Genomic DNA, 19,782 nt, shown 5'->3' on the forward strand with positions numbered 1-19,782 from the left:
TGACAATAAAGGGGTTTTATATATTTTGTTTTTATTTTCGGTTTGTTTGTAAGTGCTTTCGAAATGATTGAATGTATCTTTAAATGAAATATTTGTAAATTTTAAAATCATATAAAGTGTTTTTTTTTTATTTGTTGATTTTTGTATAATGAAATAAAATATTTTTCTAAAATTAACTTGCATTTATTCATAGTTTTTTCAAACAAGTTATTATTTGCGTGAGATCTCAGTAAAACAATTTAATTAAAATACTAATTAGTAGGATTAGTAACCAATTTATATTCCAAATGCGACTTTAATTAGAATTTTGACCATGATCAGACTCCTGAGTCCTTAATAGGTAAGCCACTTACATTCTTTCTATTATTATATTGGATTTCCATAAGAAAAATGTAACAGCATTTTAGTGCTTTTGCTTTTCGACTTTTCTTCTTTTCTTTTTTTAATTGACCGTACAATATTCATTGAAAATAAATCAAAATATATAAAAATTGAGGATAATGTGCATAATGAATTTTGATAAAATCTTGCCAGTACTTTTAATCCGGTCGAAAGGAAAAGAATGTCTCGCACAAACAAAAAAACCTATCCTCAAATAACAATACATAAGCAATTTACTCAATATCTTCGAACAAAATATCTCTAAACAAGTCAGGAGGTTCTTCAAACCACATAAGCTGTTGATTATTACCGATTCCCACTCGAGCATGGTGTTCTTCAAACCACATAAACCTTTTCTTCTTGTTTTTGGCTTAATGCTGGTTTTATTGGTTCCTTGTTTCATATTTTGGATTTATGGAGAAATGTGTGGGAAGGATGTCAAAGTCAATTACCAATTGCGCTTGTATCATTGAAGTCGGCCAAATAAAATATATTACTACGATTTTAAAAGGAAAAACACTTTTTTTTTTGCATATACAAATTATTTAAAAAAAAACTATTACAAGGTAAATTTTTGTACAAAATTGTAACAAAAAAAATGTTGTACAATTTTCTTTAGGAAGTGTTATTGGCACTCCAAAAATCTCATTCTACACTCCTCACAAGTGTATTTTTCTTTCCAAATATCAAAAAAGTTTAGAGTGTAGAATGAGATTTTTGAAGTACCAATAACAATTTCTAAAGAAAATTGTACAACATTTTTTCTGTTACAAAGTAATTAAAAAAAATAATAAAAAAAAGGTTTTAACCAAAATGGTCCTTGATTATCATAAATCTTTACTTTGGTCCATAAGATTTCAAATCGATAAAAGTGGTCATGAGATTGTCCACCGTCAATCATTTAAATTCTTTTGTGAAAAAATCTCTATTAAATTAAAGAAACTACTAGTTCAAGGAGATGAGTTGATTTGACAAAAATACCCTCAATTTAACGGAGATTTCTGGTAGAATCACCAAAATGATTAACAGTGCACAATCTTAATAACCAAAGTGAAGAATTATGTCAATCACAGTAATCATTTTGGATAAAAGCCTAAAAACAATATCTAACTTAAAGATGCTTATCTTGAGGCCATACCAAAATTAATGATGTCCATGCTGAATATTTAGCATTTAATACCATAAGAAGTATGCAACAACAAATTATCTGATTGCAGTTGTGAATGTTTGTAATTAATTTTTTATTATTATAATGATATATTTTTACACCAAGGGGAGGGGAACTCGGTTAAGCCATAAAATGGGCAACCTAATTTGGTATTGAATTTGTTATCTACGATATTCGAACTTAAAACCTCTCACTTGTCAGTGAAGAAGAATACCATCAGATCATAATATTAAATGACGTTCGTAATTAACTTAACTACAAGCTTTTTGTTGAAGAAAAAATATTTATATATATATATATATATTTTTTTTTTTTTAAACAAACGAAAGAAAGTTTGTATAATTGACTTTCTTTTAGACATTACGAACTTATAGTGGCGTTCCACAAAAGATAAAAAATAAGCATTTCGTTTCCACCTTTTCTTTTCCCCCAATTCATAATGAGAAATTATTTTTCTTTTAATTATTTATAAACCGATTCATAAGACAACAATTAATACATTCTTTCGAAGATACACTTGTCAAAGGCGATTTTTATGAGGCTGGCTAAATCATTGACTATTCTGGCACTGACTTTCATCGGACGGTAGAGAAGATTCGACGAAGCATAGGAAGCAATCACTGACCATCCTTTGGGTTGACCCTAAACTGAAGTTTGACCCGGCCAATAATAGGCCAACAGAATTCTTTCGGAATCATTTTGATGAGAATTCTAAAGATTTGTAAATCGTATTTGTTAATCGTATATCGTACGGTCAATTTTTATCATATAATATTTGTATTTAATTTTAAATAAAAATATTTAAAATAATTTCACTAATCTTCGAAATCTTCACAAAAAAAATCTAACAAGAATCCGGATTCAATAATAGGAGCTGTACGTCCCCGCATATTAACGTTGAGCGGGGCAGTGGGCAGTTGGCCGGTCCGGAAGGGCTGCATAATCTCGAACCATCGTGGTGCTTCCACGTGGTGCCATAATACTAAGTGGGTGGGACAAACAACTGCATGTTCCCAAATCGATTGGCCAGATTGTTGGGCCGACATGTCGTATAAACGTGCAGACTAGTCATCAAACTTTGGGCAATCGATAGTGCCAAAGGATGTTCCGGTTTGGTACTATTAATTGTGTGGATATAAACAAAGTTAATGCGAAAAATACAGTGCCATGCTTCTGCTATGCTCTTGCTTTGCAAAGTGGACAAATATTAATGCGTCAAAAACGATGTTATGACAGGTCTTATTCATTAAAATTGAGATAAGGAAAAGGGGGATTTGAGTGGCCAACTATACGATCGTGACATCGTTGCCTATACCCTTTCACAAATGTTATTTGAGGTTGTTTTATGAGTGAAATTAGTACACTAAAAATGGTGTAAAGCCAATCACAAGATAGTTATTTAGGAAACACGAGGGTATGGCTATGGTTAAGAGCTCGTGTGAAAATGCTTTTAAAATAACCGAAGATGTTTTTGAAGTGTTTTTTTAGAAGAAGAACTAGATGTGCTTTTTGCAGAAAGCATTTCAAGTGATGTTTCAAAATCCACTTGATTTTTAAAAAAATGACTGATTTAAAAAACATTTTCATCACCAGTCTTAAGTATATTTGGGTCAAAAGTTGCACTAGAAAAAACTTTGGTATTACGGTTTCATGCAGCTCCGCTCTATCTCTCTTATCCGGTAATCAAGAGTGACAAACTTGAATTATTATAATTCCGACATAAAAAAAGCAACAAACCAAATCTCCCAAACCCAAGCTATGAGTATGGCTTTGACGCGCTAAGATGTTGAGCAGCGTGCACCAACGGGGGGTCGGGTCTTGTCGGTTTTTCAACTCTTGTTTGGTTACATCTTTTGTCATTAATAATTTATGAAATCTTAGAATATTCAATCATATAACCGACCAGACGTAGTGGAAAAAGATTTTGTTGTTATTGTTTTAATCCCCTAGTTTTGGACAGTATAATTTTTGTAAAAGCCCAAAAGGCACAAAACAAAGCAGGGCCCAAAAACAAGGGAGGGCCACATGAAATCTAACGTACTCAAGAAATCAAGTTTGCCAGGTGTTTTATACTCTTTTAAGTTTGTAAGCTTTACAGACAACTTTTACATACGAGTGATGAATCTTCAAACAGGAAACTACACATCGTGCATATACGCATGCGGATTCCAATAGCGCCCTATTTGTCCTTATTTATGTACAAGAGTATGCATGGTGTGGAACGGGGGAAAAACTATACAGAACTTCCACCAAATTGCAAGTATTAGGTTTAGACGCATCATCAAGGAAACAATTTCCGAATTCAACCACCTCATTCTCGCAAATCATCAGATAGAGGCAGGATTAATTCTCTGGTCTTTGAACAATCTTACCGATGAAAGCTTCAATTCTTTCTACGCCCCCTGAGCAGGGCCATCAATATCGGATATTTCCATGAGAGAAGGCAGCCACAGTTCTACTCGAGTTCCACCTGCTCCAAGTTCAGCATCTGTGATTCGGGGTGATATGACACGGACAACACAGCCATAACTTTCGAGGATCTCACGAGCAACTGTCAGCCCGGCCACAAAGTTCCAGGTCATGTTGTCTTCAACCATATTTTCTGAGAAGAGATCGGCTCCAAAAGGAGTGAGAGAATGCATTTGTGTCTGAAGACAAATAATCCAACACTAAAGTTAATCCATGACGAACCGTATGCAGTGATGGTGAGTTACAATCGACTAATAAAAGAAAAGTTAAATCTCTAATTGTTAATAGAAGATCAAGTTAGCAGAGTTCAAAGTCTGCAACTATTACCATATAGTGCATATCAGGCCCATCGTCATCAATTACTACAAGAGCACCACCTGCTGGTGCTCCAGTAGACACAATTTCTACCTTTCCCCCACTGTGCGTACGCAGTAATGCACTCTCGATTAAATTGCTCAGAGCCTGTCGCAAAGCAGGTTCTTCTACAGCAACTTGCAAAGAGTTTTCAAGTTCATTCAGTTCTACCACGCGCTGCTGGTTTTTAGCCAGAGGTCTTACAGCTTCAACCAAATCTACGAGTATATCAGAAACATTGCAAGGTCTTCCTGACATAATTGACAAGCATTAGCAAAATGATACGTTCTATGTTATAAGAGGGGCATTAATTTCAAGTATCCAGCTCTATGCACTAGTGAAAACAATAGTGATATACTCAATTTTGTTTTTCTTTTCCATATTCTTTGGAATCTGAAGTGATGATCTCAGAATTTATAGCCTACCTAATCCCATTTTGCTGTAAAGGAGCAAGGGCTAGGGGTGGCATGGGCATCTCCGTATCTTTGGTTGCGGCATTTAGAGAATGTTGTTCGCTTGGAACTTGCATCTTAATGCTGGAACTATCCCTTGGAAGGTTATTCAGTAACCGAGACCTCGCTGAGTCAGGATAGGAATATGTTGAATCATGTTCACCAGAGCGCATGATATTAGCCTAGAAAAATCAGATGGAAAGGTCAGTGTGTCTGACCCATAGCGATAATAATATAGACGGACCTTCAAATTTTTTTAAGTCTCAGAGAAAATTTGTAAGTTCCAACTACACACACAGGTATGACTGAAAAATATCTTGAGCATGCATATCTCAGAAAAATTTGAAAGGACATACAACAATGGGAACAGATTGCCAAAAATGACTAGGAAACTGCTGATAAACAGATTGACTCCTTGAACACAGTATAAGAAGCCTCAATGACAACGGAATGTATATGATTAAAACGTGTCAGAGAGAGAGAGGGAGAGAGACTAAGTGCCTTGGTCAAGTAAACAGCATCCTGGAGTTGCTGAAGGGTATCTTTCATATGATCGCCTTGCACCCGTATATTTTCAACAATGTCATAAGAAATCTACATAAGTACACCATGCCAGTGTAAATACAGGACATAAAATGAATATATTTAAGACAAAAATTATAAAAAAAAAGGTCATATACAAAGACAAACCTCACTCCTCTTCATATGCATGGATAACATTTTACTTAAGGTTCGAAGGCTAGAAAGAGGACCACGAATCTGGAAGAATACATAGCGTGAGCAAAATTAAAAAATAAACACTTCCATATTAAGAAAATGCAAAGCCAAATCACAAATGCAATAACAGTTGTCTTACTTGTTCAACCAGACTACCCATCCTGACATTATTCTGCCATGATGACTGCTGGAGTAGCATTGCCTTCTGCGGAAGTACGCATTTTTTTTATCACCAATTAAGACGAATGGACTTTAAAAGACACAAATATAGTCATGGCCGCCACACACCATAAGTAAAAATTACTATTATTATTTTACTGTTAGTACCTGATCCATAACATACGCCAAAGCTATAGACCGAGAAATGTTGATAGCATTTGATATCTGCTCAGCACTAAACTTGTAAACTCTTAATGATGGTTCAGCGTGATCATCCAGACTGCAAGGAGTACCCCAAGATTTGACATTGGAGCTTGGAGGCAAAGCATAGGCTTCCTCAGGAGTCGGGCGGCAAACCAAATCACGACCCTCACCCTGAACACTCCCGGGTGGCGGAGGCATTTCCATCCCGGGAAGTTCAGCAACCAAGAAGCCTACCACAAAAGGGTGCTTCACCATCGGAAAAACCACAGCTTTACACTCAGCTACAACTTCCACCTACAAATTCAATTCCCAACTGAATGTATTCAGTCACAATATATCAATCCACAACTAAGACTAAACACTAATACTTCAAATTCAGTATCTACTTTGTGATTGGAGAGCACGGCCTCCGCGGCGCGAAAACCGGCAGCAACACTAAAACTTCCGACTAATATCACAATGTCTGATGCCTTCACTCCTGGATGGCAAGTTACCCTACGAAGCTCTAATCGGTCCATCACATAACTACCAGCTGGTCTTACATACACCTATACATACACACATATATACGTATGAATCCAAAATTATACATATACTATACATACATGAACGTACACAAATGTAATCCATAATTAATCATACAGAAACAAAATTAGCAATGTGATTAATAGAGAGTAAGATATTATTTTGCCTAAACTGACCGAGAGGAGAGCACCGGGGTCGACGATTCGGCGAAAGAGGTCCAACTGCTGAATGCAGAGTCTTTGAAAGTCGGGGCTGGGAAGCACGATGCCGCTCTTCTGGTCCTTCTCGATCCTCTGCATGAAGTCGACGGGGGAAGTGGAGGCTCTGCGGATGGCGGAGGCGACGGCGGAGGCGGAGGGGACCATGGAATTGGAGTCGGGGTCGCCATCGGAAGCGGAGTGAGTGACGTGGCGGATGGTCTGGGGGGAGCTAGGGTTAGGGTTTTGGAGGGAGGAGGGGGAGAAGGCGTTGATGGTGAGGAGGTCATGGGGTCGGGGAGTGGAGGTGGCGTTGGGTTTGAGGGAGGCGGGGAGTTTGTGGGAAATAGGGGGAAAGAGGAGGGTAGAAGTGGAAATTGACGGGTGCTGGTGGGTGGTTGCAGAGAGAAGAAGCATTTGGAGACGGAGGAGGGGGAGGAGGAGGTTGTGGTGGTGAGTTGAATCGAGCGAGTCAGAGTGAGTGGACGGAGGTAAAAGTCAATCTGCCGATAAAACGCTGACTGATTTTCTGTTGCAGGCTGAGCTTAGAAGGACTAACCGACAGTAGGACAAACCTCTGAAATTACTGAATGCCATTTCAGTTGTCCGACGTCGTTTGGGCGCCAAAAATTTTGCCTTTTTCATCGGTTATTTATTTAATTTATGTTGCTAAAGTGTGAATAACAATTTTTTTTTTTTTTTGAATCGAAATAACAGCAACAATTCTTTTTTGAATTTATTTCGGAGACAAAACGAGATTTAATTGTCTAATTGATAAAATCTTTCTACTTATTTTCTTGTGTTTTGATTCAATTAATTGACATGATAGATTGTTTAAGTATAATATCAATCACAAATAAGTCTTGAATTGGTTAATCAACAATGACGATGAATGAAATTATAGTTAAGCAAAATTAATCATGAACAAGATTTTCTTGAAACATTATTGTTTAAGAATCGAACATTGTTTAAAGCTATATAGATTAAAATAGCACATTTGGGCTTAACAAAATTGATTTGGTGTTCACTCATGAGCACTTAAGTTTGAATCTTTTTTTTCAAAAGATAGAATCTAACCTCTTACCGCCACACTCACCACCATGATATTGGCAACCATCGAATTTTGTTAATTTTTAAATATTGGCTACCATCTCATATTCAAAATGTAAAGTCATGTTTTTCTTTTTCGGGTTCACAAAACAGTTTCATTTGTAAAACATAATCGAACAAGACCTTAGATTTTTGTGATGCAAGTACAAAGTGTTGGTGCACGTATCTTGGAGAGGACAAGTCAACCGATTTGTGGACTTTATAACCACAATGGGTTTGAATCTTTTTAAAGAGAATGAGATGCACGCATCTCAGCCTAATTATCTAAGTGCTTCTTAGAAAAATATTATAATTTACTTATAATTTTTCCAACGTAAAGTATCGTATACGTCTGAATATAAAATTTAGGAATCATGACAAATTGATAATTACAACTTTAGGGAAGAATTAAACCCTAAACTATTCTTGTCTTGAGAATCCGAGACTTGGCCTCCTCGTGCAGAAACATACAACGAGGATTGTTGCAAGGCACACTTTCTAGGCATGCGTGACGATACCTTCTCGTTACCAAAGCATGCCCTCAAAGCTCTACCATCCGACCAGAGGAACGTCCGGCCATCGACTCTTTGAACACAACGAATCGCTTCCACCTCTTTCGAGTAAGTAATATATACATTACTACACGTATTGTCTGTAAATTGCCGGATGAAAACATTCACAACCTTCCCATACTGCCCGAAATATTTTCTCCGCCGCAAAAGGTGTTCGTCCGCCAGATCAAGCGGCAACCCTACTATGTGAACAAGGTTCCGTTGAACCACCCGCACGCCACTGAGCTGCTGCTTCCGGCGACGCGCTTCCATGTCAATCTTCATCTTTTTCAGTTCAGCCGCCTGTCTCTCATACCTTTGGCCCGTCGACCCTACGATATTCTCCTTGTCGTAAGGTGCACGGCACGCAGGGCATCGCCCTTCCCTCTCGTCCTTCTCGGCCATGTCCATTATTTGGTGCCAACACCAAAGGCATATCTCGTAACCGCACTCGCACGGGTGCAATTGCTTATCTGTCAAATCCATCTCCTCCGCGCAGAGCGGACAACAAGGCTTTTCTTCCTGCGGAACACTCATGACATATAATTGTATATAATTACGAATTTACCAGTTGGGGATCGACAGGAAGAGGATGAGATTGTGATAATCCTAGGTCGATTGTGTTCCAAAACAAAGAGATAGAGAGCGAGAGAGAGAGATTGGTGTAGGTATATTTCCGTCTTATTGAACCACACCCCTTATATATAGAATTAGGTTGCTTGGAGGGTACCCAAAATTTCCCTATTTTACGTGGGAAAAATATTTGTTGTCGGTGGGAAAAGTATTTATATACCTAGATATTGTACGTATTTTTGGGACAACATAATTTACCAGATTTATATCATTATTCATGTTTATTTATTGAGGATACAAGAAAAAATAGATCGGGAACATGCCAAAATTTTAGTCTTCAAAGGAGATAGAGCTTATGTATATATAATATACTCAGAATCACCACTACAAGGCCCCAAACTGCGAGGGCCCGCTTTTTCATTTTTGCATGTATATATCTATATACAAGCCTTTTATGCAAAGGGATTCTTATTTTTTTTTTTCAAAAAATAAGGATTATGTGTGGGTCCACTCCATGTCAAACTTCAACAATCTGAACGCCTATTTTATAAGTCTCGATTCATAGATCATTCGTACAAAAATTTAATTAAATCCGAAACCATTTGTCTATTTAATTATCAAGATAAAATTTTATTGTTTTTTATATAACAAAGTATTCAATTTTTTAAACCCAATTAGACGTCTTAAATATTTCTAATTTGGCTAATATTTTGCAAGGATGATCTATGAGATGTCACTTGAAAAATAGACGGTTTGGATCGTTAAAGTTCGATGTGGTATGAACCCCATAACTAATTCCCATTTTTATAAAAAAAAAAAAAATGGAAATCTCTTCCCTTAGAGCAGCTCCGGTGTAGGAAAGGTCTCCCAATGCAACTGCCTATTGAATCCCCTCCAGTGAATAGTAACTGCATTTAATGAATAGTAATTGCCTTTTGCATCTCCACCCCTAAACTGAATAGCTAAGGCAATATGCAATAAAATATTAGTATTTTTAATTTTATAAAATAATAAAAAATAATTTTATTTCAAATATGATTTTTAATCGGTCTCGTTGTACCACATTTCATTAAATAAGAAATTACAACCCAAAGTATTTGAGAAAACATAAAATTGTGGTGTAAGGTGGAAGATAATGATAAGATATTTATAGAAAAATTAAAATTTTTTTTTAAATTTTAAATTTTATTTTGGATTTTTTATTAATTGTTTACATTTTTTTTATTAATTTTATAATGTAGCTGACGTCAGCTTGCCCTAAGGCACTTGGGCCTGCGTTTCGAGCCCGCCCTCTCACTCGTCTTCCCCCCCCCCCCCCCCCCACCAGCCCAATCGCCTGCATAGGCTGAAGTAAGGAGGGGAGGCAATTGGATTGAAAATCTCCACGATCCACCTGACTATCCACAACGGTGGAGCTGCTCTTAAAAGCTTCCTATCTATATATACCTAAATGTGTAGGTAGTTAACAAACATGATTTCTTAGCGCTGGTGGTCTTTGGGCTATTTTATATCCGATTTCTTTTCTTTTTCTTTTTTTTTTCAATTTTCTATAAGTTAAATGCATCAATTTTCACAAAAAAATGACACAAAGGTTTGAACTTGTACCTCTTAAAATCAATGGAAAACACTAATACACGGCTCCACTAGTGGTGTTTATAAAATTCCTCGTCCTATTACAATTTATAGATCTACAATTGAAAACCAATTACAATTTTAGTATTTCTCAAGGTTTTCGACTTACTTTCGCACAAGGTTCCTGAAATCTTAAGGCCGGCCTGGATATACTATCATGCATGCATGCACGCACATCCTTCAGATTAGCCCAAATCATTTTATCGACAAAACAGTGGTTATTGCACTCATTTCTTCCTTATTTGTTTCACTGGCTAGGGAGGATGGTGTTTTAGGATTTTTCTCAAGACTTGCTAGGACCCCTAATCCAGCTGAGCTTGCCAACGAATACCAGAATTTTCTTGACCATTGGTCTTCCCACCTTGAACATGGCGATGGATTGTAGTCCTGCAGTCTCATCAGCAATTATGTTAGTAAACCTTTTTGGTAATTGCTTCTGTTTCATGTTTTAATAGATTTTTCGTAATTGTTTCCATGACACTGGCTTAGAATTTGGTGATAACACTTACACTGATCATGTTGGGATGGAATCAGGATCGAAGATTCAAAAGGGTTTGAGAGCAAAAGCAGTCAGGAGGCATTCGGTATTAGACACGAAAGGCGCTCATGCGGACTACTGACGCTCAAGCGGACTGCGACATATTTGTTTTTCTTTTTGAATTTCTATTGTAATCTAAAGTTGATTTTACGGGTGTCATTTAGTACTACGATCTAGTGATATTCCTCTTCACCTGTAAGTAAGAAGTCTTAGATTCGATTCTCGTCAAAGGCGAATTTGAACCACAGTATTGTTAGTTCTTATGAGACTTAGCTCACTCCATCACCATCTTAGTGTAGATAATATTTTGTTTGCTAAAAAAACAAAAAAAAAAAAAGCTGATTTTACGGCTTATGCAAAAGGGTAATGCTAGGGAGACCAAATTTTGTAACTCAAATGACATGGAAGTTAACAATTGGATTATTACTTATGTGTTAATTACTGTGTTTATTTTTTATTGGTAGCACATCACTTAGTTTGCAAATTTAGTCTACCTAGCATTACTATATGAGAAAGCACATGAGAATACAAGTGAGCCACCAAAAGAGTTAATTTAAGGGGTGAGAAATAGTTTATGACCTTAGACTGAGAAAGGAGGGGTTGTTTTCTTGAACAAAATTTGTACTTTCTTGTAGTGAAATTTCTCATGGGATCGCCGAAGAGGGATTAGGATTCTCGCCAAATCCTCTGAATCACCCATATTCTCGTTCCCCTCTCCTCTGCAACAATCACCATCACTGCTGCAAACAAACCTAAACGCGCCGCTGCAAATGCGGTGGAGGTGAGCGTGCAACACGAGAACTGCACGGAGGATGCAAGGGCTTTCGTCGTGTTGGCTGCAGTTGTTGATCTGAGGATGGACGCTTGTAGGATTTTCTCGCAGAGGCTAAGGAATGAGCTTGGATGGGGTGATGTCGATGTGCTTTGGTAATTGCAGAGGAGAGTGGGGAAGATGAGTTAAAGAGATAGTTCATTTTCAACCACACGATTCTATTACGGACGGCTGAGATTGGGTGATCCGGAGAATCCGAATATAATGGATCTGGTGAGGATCCTAGTCCGCCAAAGAGGACGTAGGCACTTTACCCAACCTCTATAAATATTGTTAGGTTTAATTTTTTACTGCTATTAAAACCTCTAATCCAATCCGTTTTCACTAAGGTTCTAAAAAAACGCTAGGCGCTAGTCAGGCGGCGGATAGACGCCTAGCGCTTATGCGGCTAGGCAGAGGAGCCTAGGCGGATTTATGTATATTTATTATATATATTATAAAGTATGAGTATATTTGTAAAATTTTAGGGCTTTTTATGTTAGTTTTATAACATTTACTCAGCCCACATATTTTAATTATTATTAGGCTTTGCTTCTCATTTAATAAACAACATTGTTTATTTTATATAAAAATAATTTTTTTATTCCCTAATGGCAGACAAAAAATGATAAAAAAAGAAAAAAAATTGACATAGATGTGGCAAACAGCCACATCTCTCTTCCCACAACTCTCTTCCACTTTATTTCTTATCTACCCGTGAACCATATCACAAAATCCCAGGAATCTCATCTCTCTTCCCACTTTATTTCTTATCAACCCGTGAACCATATCACAAAATTCCAGAAATCTCTCTCTCTCTCTCTCTCCAGAAACCTCTTGTAAAGCAACCTCCATGGCTATATATATCTCTCTCTCTCTCGTTATTCTTCCAAAAACCTCTAGCAAAGCAATGGCTATATTTAGATGCGGACGCAGATGGGAGTTTCGATGCAGATGCGAGAGTTAGAGTTGCAGATCCAATGAGAGTTCGAGACGGCAAAAGTTGTAGAGCCTTCAACGTTGGCAAGAATTTCAAACCACCTTGAGCATCGCCTAGCACCGCCTAGAGCGCCTACGCAGCCGCCTAGATACCCACCAACTTTTGTAACGATTTCCCCCAAATCGCATCGGAAGACCACCGCCGAATGCCTAGGCGTTTTTTAGAACACTCTTCACTAATTCAAAAGGGCCTAACGTAACTTGAAGATACTTGACCGAATAATTTAGCTAATTATAGAGCAAGAATTTTATGGTTATAATACAAAAAGATACCATATACAAGTTCGTTATCATCGAATTCATAATTGGTTGAATTCAAATCATAATTGGTTGAATTTTATGGTTATAAACAAAAACATACCATATAGAATTGAATTTACAAAATACCATTCCCGCAGTTGAATCCTAATCTTTCTTTATTTGGATCAAGGACTCCGTCCCAATTGACGTTACATTGTTCAAATAAGAAGAGCATAAAACAAAATACAAGCGAAAGAATAAACTACAAAATAGCATTTTTTTATGGAAAAAACGGAAAATACAACCGAAAGAGTAAACTACAAAATAGCAGCAAACACAAAACAAGTCTGAAGAGTTTCATGCTAAACTTTTTTTAACAGTTACTAGATCAATCGATTCAATTCTTTCGATTAACACAGACGAATTGATCAATCCTAAGTCCTAACCCAACTGGGTCAAATCCAACTTTTTGGCTCGAAAAAGTCAAAATTGTTGTTACAACTGTATATAGTCGTTAGACTGAAATCTTGAAATTTCTGTTATTTTTTCAGTTAAATTTATCCGGGAAAGTTTCTGGAACCAAGTTTATTTCAAAGTTTTGACCGCATTCCTAACGGCTCCTAGTTTTGACCCCACGAGAACCCTAACTTCTCTCTGCCCCTTCCAATCATCTGCTTTACTACTTCACTCCTCCCCCATCAATTTCTCTCACATTTTCTTTCTTTCTAGCCGTTGGCGCCTCTCTCTCTCTCTCTCTCTCTCTCTCTCTCTCTCTCTACGTTTTCTGCAGCAATGGCGAGCTCAGAACTCCCCGTTTCGCATTCCGATTCGTTATGCTCTACCGCCGCCGTGCTTGATGCGGTTGCCGCTTCATCTTCTTCTCTGAAGCGGAAGAGACCTCCGATGATTGCGATCCCGAACGTCCTGCAAGAAATTAAAACCGAGAAGCTCCGGGATTTCACCCCGCAGAACGGCGCCGTCTGCTTTAACGGGATTGGAGTTGGGGTCTCCGCCTCCAAAGGCAAGAAGAAGTTTATGGAAGATACCCACAAGATTGTTTCTTGCTTACAGGGACAGAAATCAAAGAAAGTAAGCAAATTTGCTCTAATCATTTATGGGGTTTGCTGGAATCCTTTTTTTTTTTAGTACTTTCTTTATTGGCTTTTCTAATTTAATTTTTTTTTTCTTCAATTTGTAGGCGTTTTTTGGGGTGTATGATGGGCATGGTGGGAAGAGGGCCGCAGACTTTGTTGCTGAGAATTTGCACAATAATATTGTCGAAATGATGGAAATGCATACGGAAACTAAAGAGGCAGTTAAAGCTGGGTATCTGAAGACAGACCGGGAGTTCTTGGAACAGGTAATTGCAATTCTGGTTTCTCTGCATCCTTAATTCTCTTGACTGATTACATGTTAGAGGTGTGAGGTGTAAACGTGACATTTGGAAGCGAAAAAAATGATGAATTCCATCCAATTTGCTTAGAAAACTTCATTGATTATTAGCCTCGATACATGAAAATGTTGTTCAGCTCAACTGAATTATGGAGGGTAATCTTGTTAGTTATGACTAAGAACATGGTCTGTATTAGTAAAGGTTTATTGATGATTTCGGGTGAATGCAGGGTTTAGGCAGCGGAACCTGCTGTGTCACAGCCTTAATCGAAGGGCAGGAGGTTGTTATTTCAAACTTGGGAGATTGCCGGGCTGTTCTTTGTAGAGGTGGAGTGGCGGAAGCTCTTACAAAGGATCATAAGGCAGAACAGGAGGACGAACGCAAAAGAATAGAGCATGAGGTATTTAACATAATCATTGTCACAAATACGTAGTACTGACATATATTGGAAATATTTTGATGATAATTGTTGGTATTGTGATTAGGGAGGTTATGTAGAGTTCCACCGAGGAGCATGGAGAGTTCATGGGGTTCTTTCTGTTTCTAGAAGCATTGGAGATGCTCATCTGAAAAACTGGGTGGTGGCTGAGCCTGAAACAAAGATACTGCAGCTGACTCCAGATATGGAATTTCTTGTATTGGCTTCGGATGGACTATGGGGAGAGGTAAACAGAACCTTTGATGCGTGAAATATCTATCTTATTATTCGGAAGTGTTGTCAAAACTGGAAATGCAGTCATTAATGCTTTTGCTGATATCTCATTGCTTGTATTGACTTGCCTTTTGCATGGATAAATCTCTACGATTGTTAGGCAGTGTGACAGCACACATTTTTGCAGAACCTTTGTTTTTGTTTAAACTATATCTCCCATTTGCTTTTTCTGCTAATTGTTAAAGTCTTTCTTGGTGCATGAATGGATATCTCAGTCCACATCCCTGCCGAGAATAATGAAAGTCAGTTCTTTCTAACTCTGATGTTGAACTGTTTCACCTAGGTTGACAACCAAGAAGCCATCGATACTGTGAAACGATTATGTTCAATTCAGAAGAAATCGGCACCCTCAGGAGATCTTCTGAATGATGATGGCCATGGCTGTGTCAGTGTGAGCCCTTCATCAAAGTTGCGAAGGGTTTCGCTGGTTAAGCAAGTAAAAGGGATGCAATCCCCAGGCTTTAAGAAGGCGGTCAATAGCTGGCAAGATAGTGAGAATGACTTTGCAAGTGAAAATGAAAGCCCTCCATCAAAGTCGAGAAGAATATCCTTGGTAAAGCGATTAAACATGAAGATGGAATCACCCAAAAAAGAGACTCAATCTCCAGATAGCTGGAAAGATAGAGAGAATGAATTTCCAAATGAAAATGAAAGGCCTCCATCAAAGTCGAGAAGAATATCAGTGGTAAAGCGAGTAAGCACGAAGATTCAACCTACCTCTTCGGGTGGACTGGTGGCTGCTTGTAAGGAGCTTGTGAGACTTGCCACGAGTAGGGGTAGTTTGGATGACATCACTGTAATGATAGTTGATCTCAATCACTTCAGATGCAACAGTGGATTCGCCCAGCTCAATTGATTCGCATTTGTACTCTTGCTGTAGGCCCCCCTCCTGTAGTAAAGGGTAACCTTCCAGAAAGCTATAGCTGTGCAGGTACCATAGCGATATGTTAGATTCTTTAACTGCAAGTAACAGGAAGTCGCTTTCTCTCTTTTCAAAAGCTCAATGATAGTGCTCGTGAACCACCATTCTTTCGTTAGTGCTTCTTCCTCACGTTGTGATCACCTCTGATGTATCTATATGTTGTGCGCGCGCATGTGCGATTGTAATTGCCCTACTGACTATAATTTGTGATAAATGAAGCTTCAGTAGCCTGCTCATGAATTTCTTTATGTTGGTATGTCTATGAATGAAGTTTTAATTCTTGTTCAGAAAGACAACGCCGCTCAACTGTTCTGCAACTTCAGCAATCAATCTGACTCTTGAGAAAGGTAAAGGTCGATTCATTTAATTTGTTTCATCATCTTAGTTGCAATGTGGAAGTGCTATTGTTTCCATTCCACCTGCAGGTCTTCAGCCATAATCCCTAAGGGCTCGTTTAGTAACCATTTCACTGTCACCAAAGCGTCTTCGAGACTAGTGAAGACTCTGAGTTGGAGCAGAGCAGATTCCTCCTATCTTTCTGCACCTGCCACCCAGGATTCCTGTTTTCTACTCACTTCCCCACACACAACTTACTCCGTACTGTTCAGTCCAGGAGTTAAAAATACCTGTTAACACAGTAGAAATCTGCTTAAAACACGTAAACCACGTGGAATCATGATTTACCCACATCGTAAATCCAAATTATTTAATATTTAATCCAAATTAATTCCCTTTACCCTCCCTAACATTAACCTTTTTGAGTTGTTTAATTTCTGGTACACTGTCACATGAACTTCTTATGTGATGGAAAAGGAGCTCGTTTGCTTTTTTCCATGCCAGAAAACGATAGATTTTATTGGGGTCAAACTTATTCTCCAAACCCAAACCACTTCCAAGACGAAATAAAGTAGGTGTTGTTAAAAACGGAAACCCAATAACAGATTGGAAAAAGGCTCGCACAGTTTACATTAAACGTAAACGCGTTACTCTCTTAAATTTAAGTTTAGTGCAAACTATCGCTTGTACTATCATAATATAAACTGTTTACTCTCGTCGTCGCTTCTCTCTCCCTCTAAGTCTGCCAGTTTGGGAATTTAATCATTTGGATGCCATGCTGCAAGAAAACCTCTCTTTCAAATCTTTCGTGCAGGATCTTAGCTAATCGAACGCATTCCTATTTCATTCGTTAAATCAATTGGTTTTCTTACATTTCGTTGAGTAACCATGCACGATTCAATTGGAATTCCGCCCTGCTTCTCAGCCGGCATTCATCCCACCCCAGCCGGCGTGATCAGGTCGGGGCAGAGCATGTTCATGTCAGTGTACAGAACGAAGATAGCCGGCCAGTGCCGGCTGATCACCGTCACCTGGTGCAAGAATCTGTTACTCCACGGCCTCTCTGTTTCGGTGCAAGGCCAAAACAGAGATGAAGAGTATCGATGCAAAATCGAGCTCAAGCCGTGGTACTTCTGGCGCAAGCAAGGCTCCAAGCAATTCACGGTGGACGGCAGCGCCGTGGATGTCGTCTGGGACCTCAAAGCGGCGAAATTCAACGGCGAAACGGAGCCACAATCGGACTACTACGTCGCCATTGTCTGCGAAGACGAGGTGGTTTTGCTGGTTGGTGATCAGAAGAAAGACGCATTCAGAAAAACTGGCTGCCGGCCGTCGCTCATTGAACCGATCTTGGTTTCGAGGAGGGAGCATTTGTTCGGGAAGAGGAAGTTTTCGACACGAATCAAGTTTCACGAGAAGGAGAATTTCCATGAGATTTTGATCGAGTGCAGCAACGGCTCAGATGGGTCTGATCCGGAGTTGGAGATAAAGATTGATGGGATCCAGGCCGTTCGTGTGAAGCGGCTTCATTGGAAGTTCAGAGGGAATGATTGTGTTGATGTGAACAGAAACAGAGTTGAAGTTTTTTGGGATGTTCATGACTGGCTGTTTTGCTCTGGTCCGAGGCACGGAATGTTCATATTTACGCCGGTATCGGCGGAGCAACCGTCGCTTTCGAGCGTTGGCCAATCTTTGACTGAAGAGGTGTGTTCTGCTGTGGCAGTAGAGCAGGATAACGCAGGTGGCACATCCTCTCTGTTTTCCTTGTTCGTTTATGCTTGGAAGGTGGAATGAGGTGATTAGCGGCATGATTGGATTAAGTTAAAGCAAAGTGATTAGGGATGAATGGAGGTGATTAGGGTCCAACGTTGATTAGGAACATGATTAGACAAGGACAGATTGAATCACATTAACATGTCCTATAATCCTCCAAATCCTAATTATCTTACCGCCTACTTTAAGTTTATAATTTATCTAGATATTTGGATCGTATATTTGTTTTTTTATTAGATATTTAGTAGAATTGTCTATGATAGGTTGTGCAATAGTCGAATTTTTCTTATGAGTATGAGATAAGAGTGTTTGTATCACTTGAACTACATGGTCGTGTTGCAAAACAATCGATTATGTATAACATAAGTAATATAATATTTTTTATCATATTTATTAGTCTGTAATGGAAATCGAAATAAGAAGTTTGATTCTAATGGCAGATTATTAGGGTGTTTAGTAGTCCAGTTTCTTACTCATTACATCCTCACACTATTTGTAAACTTTCAAAGTTGCCCCCATGTACTTTAACCTAACATGGCATGTCAATAGAATAAAGTCATTTTGAACAACATTGTTGTTAGTTTATTACGAAGTTATGCCCATCCCCTCTTTCTTAGTATAGATAATATCGTTTGTTTAAAAAAAAAAGTCATGTTGATGATCAAATTAGGTGAAGTAGTAAACAACCTATGTAGAATCAATATCACCCGATCTGAATGTTTAGGCAAAATAGTTTCAATTAAAATTTGGACTATGGCTCCTCAATTTAATTCTGTACATTTATCCAAAATCTTTTAGATATAAGGTGTATTCCTACTATCAAGGTATTTGATTTTCTCTGGACCTTAGTGTCTGGAGTTTAAGGACTAGAAAATATGGACTATTTGTTTGTGTGAAAGAGAAATCAGAGCACTTAGTTTGTATGAAGTGGGTCAGCGGAATGAGTTAATGGAGACAGTTGAATTCAAATTGAGTAATCTAAATTGCTTAGTCCTTAAGCTCTGGACAATGAAATCCGGAATGGATCCATCCCTATTCAAGGATCTAACTGTTCAATATTCTAGAAAGCAGGCCATACCTGTAAATAGACATGTTTAACTAAGAAAGAAACATAAAAGTCTTAGAGCTGGCCCATAACAGCATGCCAATCACGTGACATGCATGTAAACCTCTAAGACGACAGGAACATAAATGCTCGAGGGCACGAGATGATGGGCCTCTTTGGTGGCCCATCTACTTTTGCTTGATATTTTTCAGTTTGTCAAAAACAAGCCCAATCATACATTCCAAGTAAAAAGTTTGTCAACTCTTCTCACTTGAAAATTTTGAAAAATCAGTTTAGAACTCGTTTAGAAAAGCTTTTAAATTGATTAAAAGTGCTTTTAGAAAAAAATATATTTGGGTTCTAAAAGAATTTGAAGTGCTTTCTTCAAGAAGCATTAATTGCTTAAGGTACTTTTTCAAGTTTCACTTGTATTTTGTCTAGATCTTAGAAGTTTTTTTATCAAAAGTGTTTTCAGTTATTTTAAAAGTACATTCAAACAAGCGCGAAAAGGTATATGCAAAACAAAAGGAAAAAACACCAAA

At 38.1% G+C, this 19,782-nt stretch overlaps 3 protein-coding genes across 3 annotated transcripts; 1 reads left to right on the forward strand and 2 right to left on the reverse strand.

Annotated features, from left to right (window-relative positions):
* Positions 1-3,590: 3,590 nt before the first annotated feature.
* On the reverse strand, positions 3,591-7,168 carry LOC137737499 (chloroplast sensor kinase, chloroplastic). The gene is made up of 9 exons (XM_068476999.1): positions 6,606-7,168; positions 6,291-6,452; positions 5,869-6,198; positions 5,681-5,746; positions 5,515-5,583; positions 5,326-5,418; positions 4,798-5,006; positions 4,346-4,619; positions 3,591-4,197 (listed from the first exon to the last, which is right to left on the reverse strand). The coding sequence occupies exons 1-9, from the start codon at positions 7,041-7,043 to the stop codon at positions 3,943-3,945; spliced, it is 1,896 nt and encodes a 631-aa protein (XP_068333100.1). The 5' UTR covers positions 7,044-7,168; the 3' UTR covers positions 3,591-3,942.
* Positions 7,169-8,104: 936 nt separating this feature from the next.
* Positions 8,105-8,803, reverse strand: LOC137736278 (putative general negative regulator of transcription C16C9.04c). Its single transcript, XM_068475575.1, has one exon. The coding sequence runs from the start codon at positions 8,801-8,803 to the stop codon at positions 8,105-8,107; it is 699 nt and encodes a 232-aa protein (XP_068331676.1).
* Positions 8,804-13,820: 5,017 nt separating this feature from the next.
* Positions 13,821-18,490, forward strand: LOC137738234 (uncharacterized). The gene is made up of 6 exons (XM_068477866.1): positions 13,821-14,148; positions 14,258-14,419; positions 14,682-14,852; positions 14,938-15,117; positions 15,448-15,997; positions 17,306-18,490. The coding sequence occupies exons 1-6, from the start codon at positions 13,852-13,854 to the stop codon at positions 18,214-18,216; spliced, it is 2,271 nt and encodes a 756-aa protein (XP_068333967.1). The 5' UTR covers positions 13,821-13,851; the 3' UTR covers positions 18,217-18,490.
* Positions 18,491-19,782: the final 1,292 nt, after the last annotated feature.

The sequence above is a fragment of the Pyrus communis genome, chromosome 6 (assembly GCF_963583255.1).
Source record: "Pyrus communis chromosome 6, drPyrComm1.1, whole genome shotgun sequence".
NCBI classification, from domain to species: Eukaryota; Viridiplantae; Streptophyta; class Magnoliopsida; order Rosales; family Rosaceae; genus Pyrus; species Pyrus communis.

Coding starts and splice junctions, on each gene's coding strand:
- LOC137737499 (XM_068476999.1), bottom strand. CDS start 7,043: ATGCTTCTTCTCTCTGCAACCACCCACCAGCACCCGTCAATTTCCACT. Junction 6,453..6,605: donor ACCCCGGTGCTCTCCTCTCG/GTCAGTTTAGGC, acceptor GTGTATGTATAG/GTGTATGTAAGACCAGCTGG. Junction 5,419..5,514: donor TGCATATGAAGAGGAGTGAG/GTTTGTCTTTGT, acceptor GTACTTATGTAG/ATTTCTTATGACATTGTTGA.
- LOC137736278 (XM_068475575.1), bottom strand. CDS start 8,803: ATGAGTGTTCCGCAGGAAGAAAAGCCTTGTTGTCCGCTCTGCGCGGAG.
- LOC137738234 (XM_068477866.1), top strand. CDS start 13,852: ATGGCGAGCTCAGAACTCCCCGTTTCGCATTCCGATTCGTTATGCTCT. Junction 14,149..14,257: donor AGGGACAGAAATCAAAGAAA/GTAAGCAAATTT, acceptor TTCAATTTGTAG/GCGTTTTTTGGGGTGTATGA. Junction 15,118..15,447: donor CGGATGGACTATGGGGAGAG/GTAAACAGAACC, acceptor TGTTTCACCTAG/GTTGACAACCAAGAAGCCAT.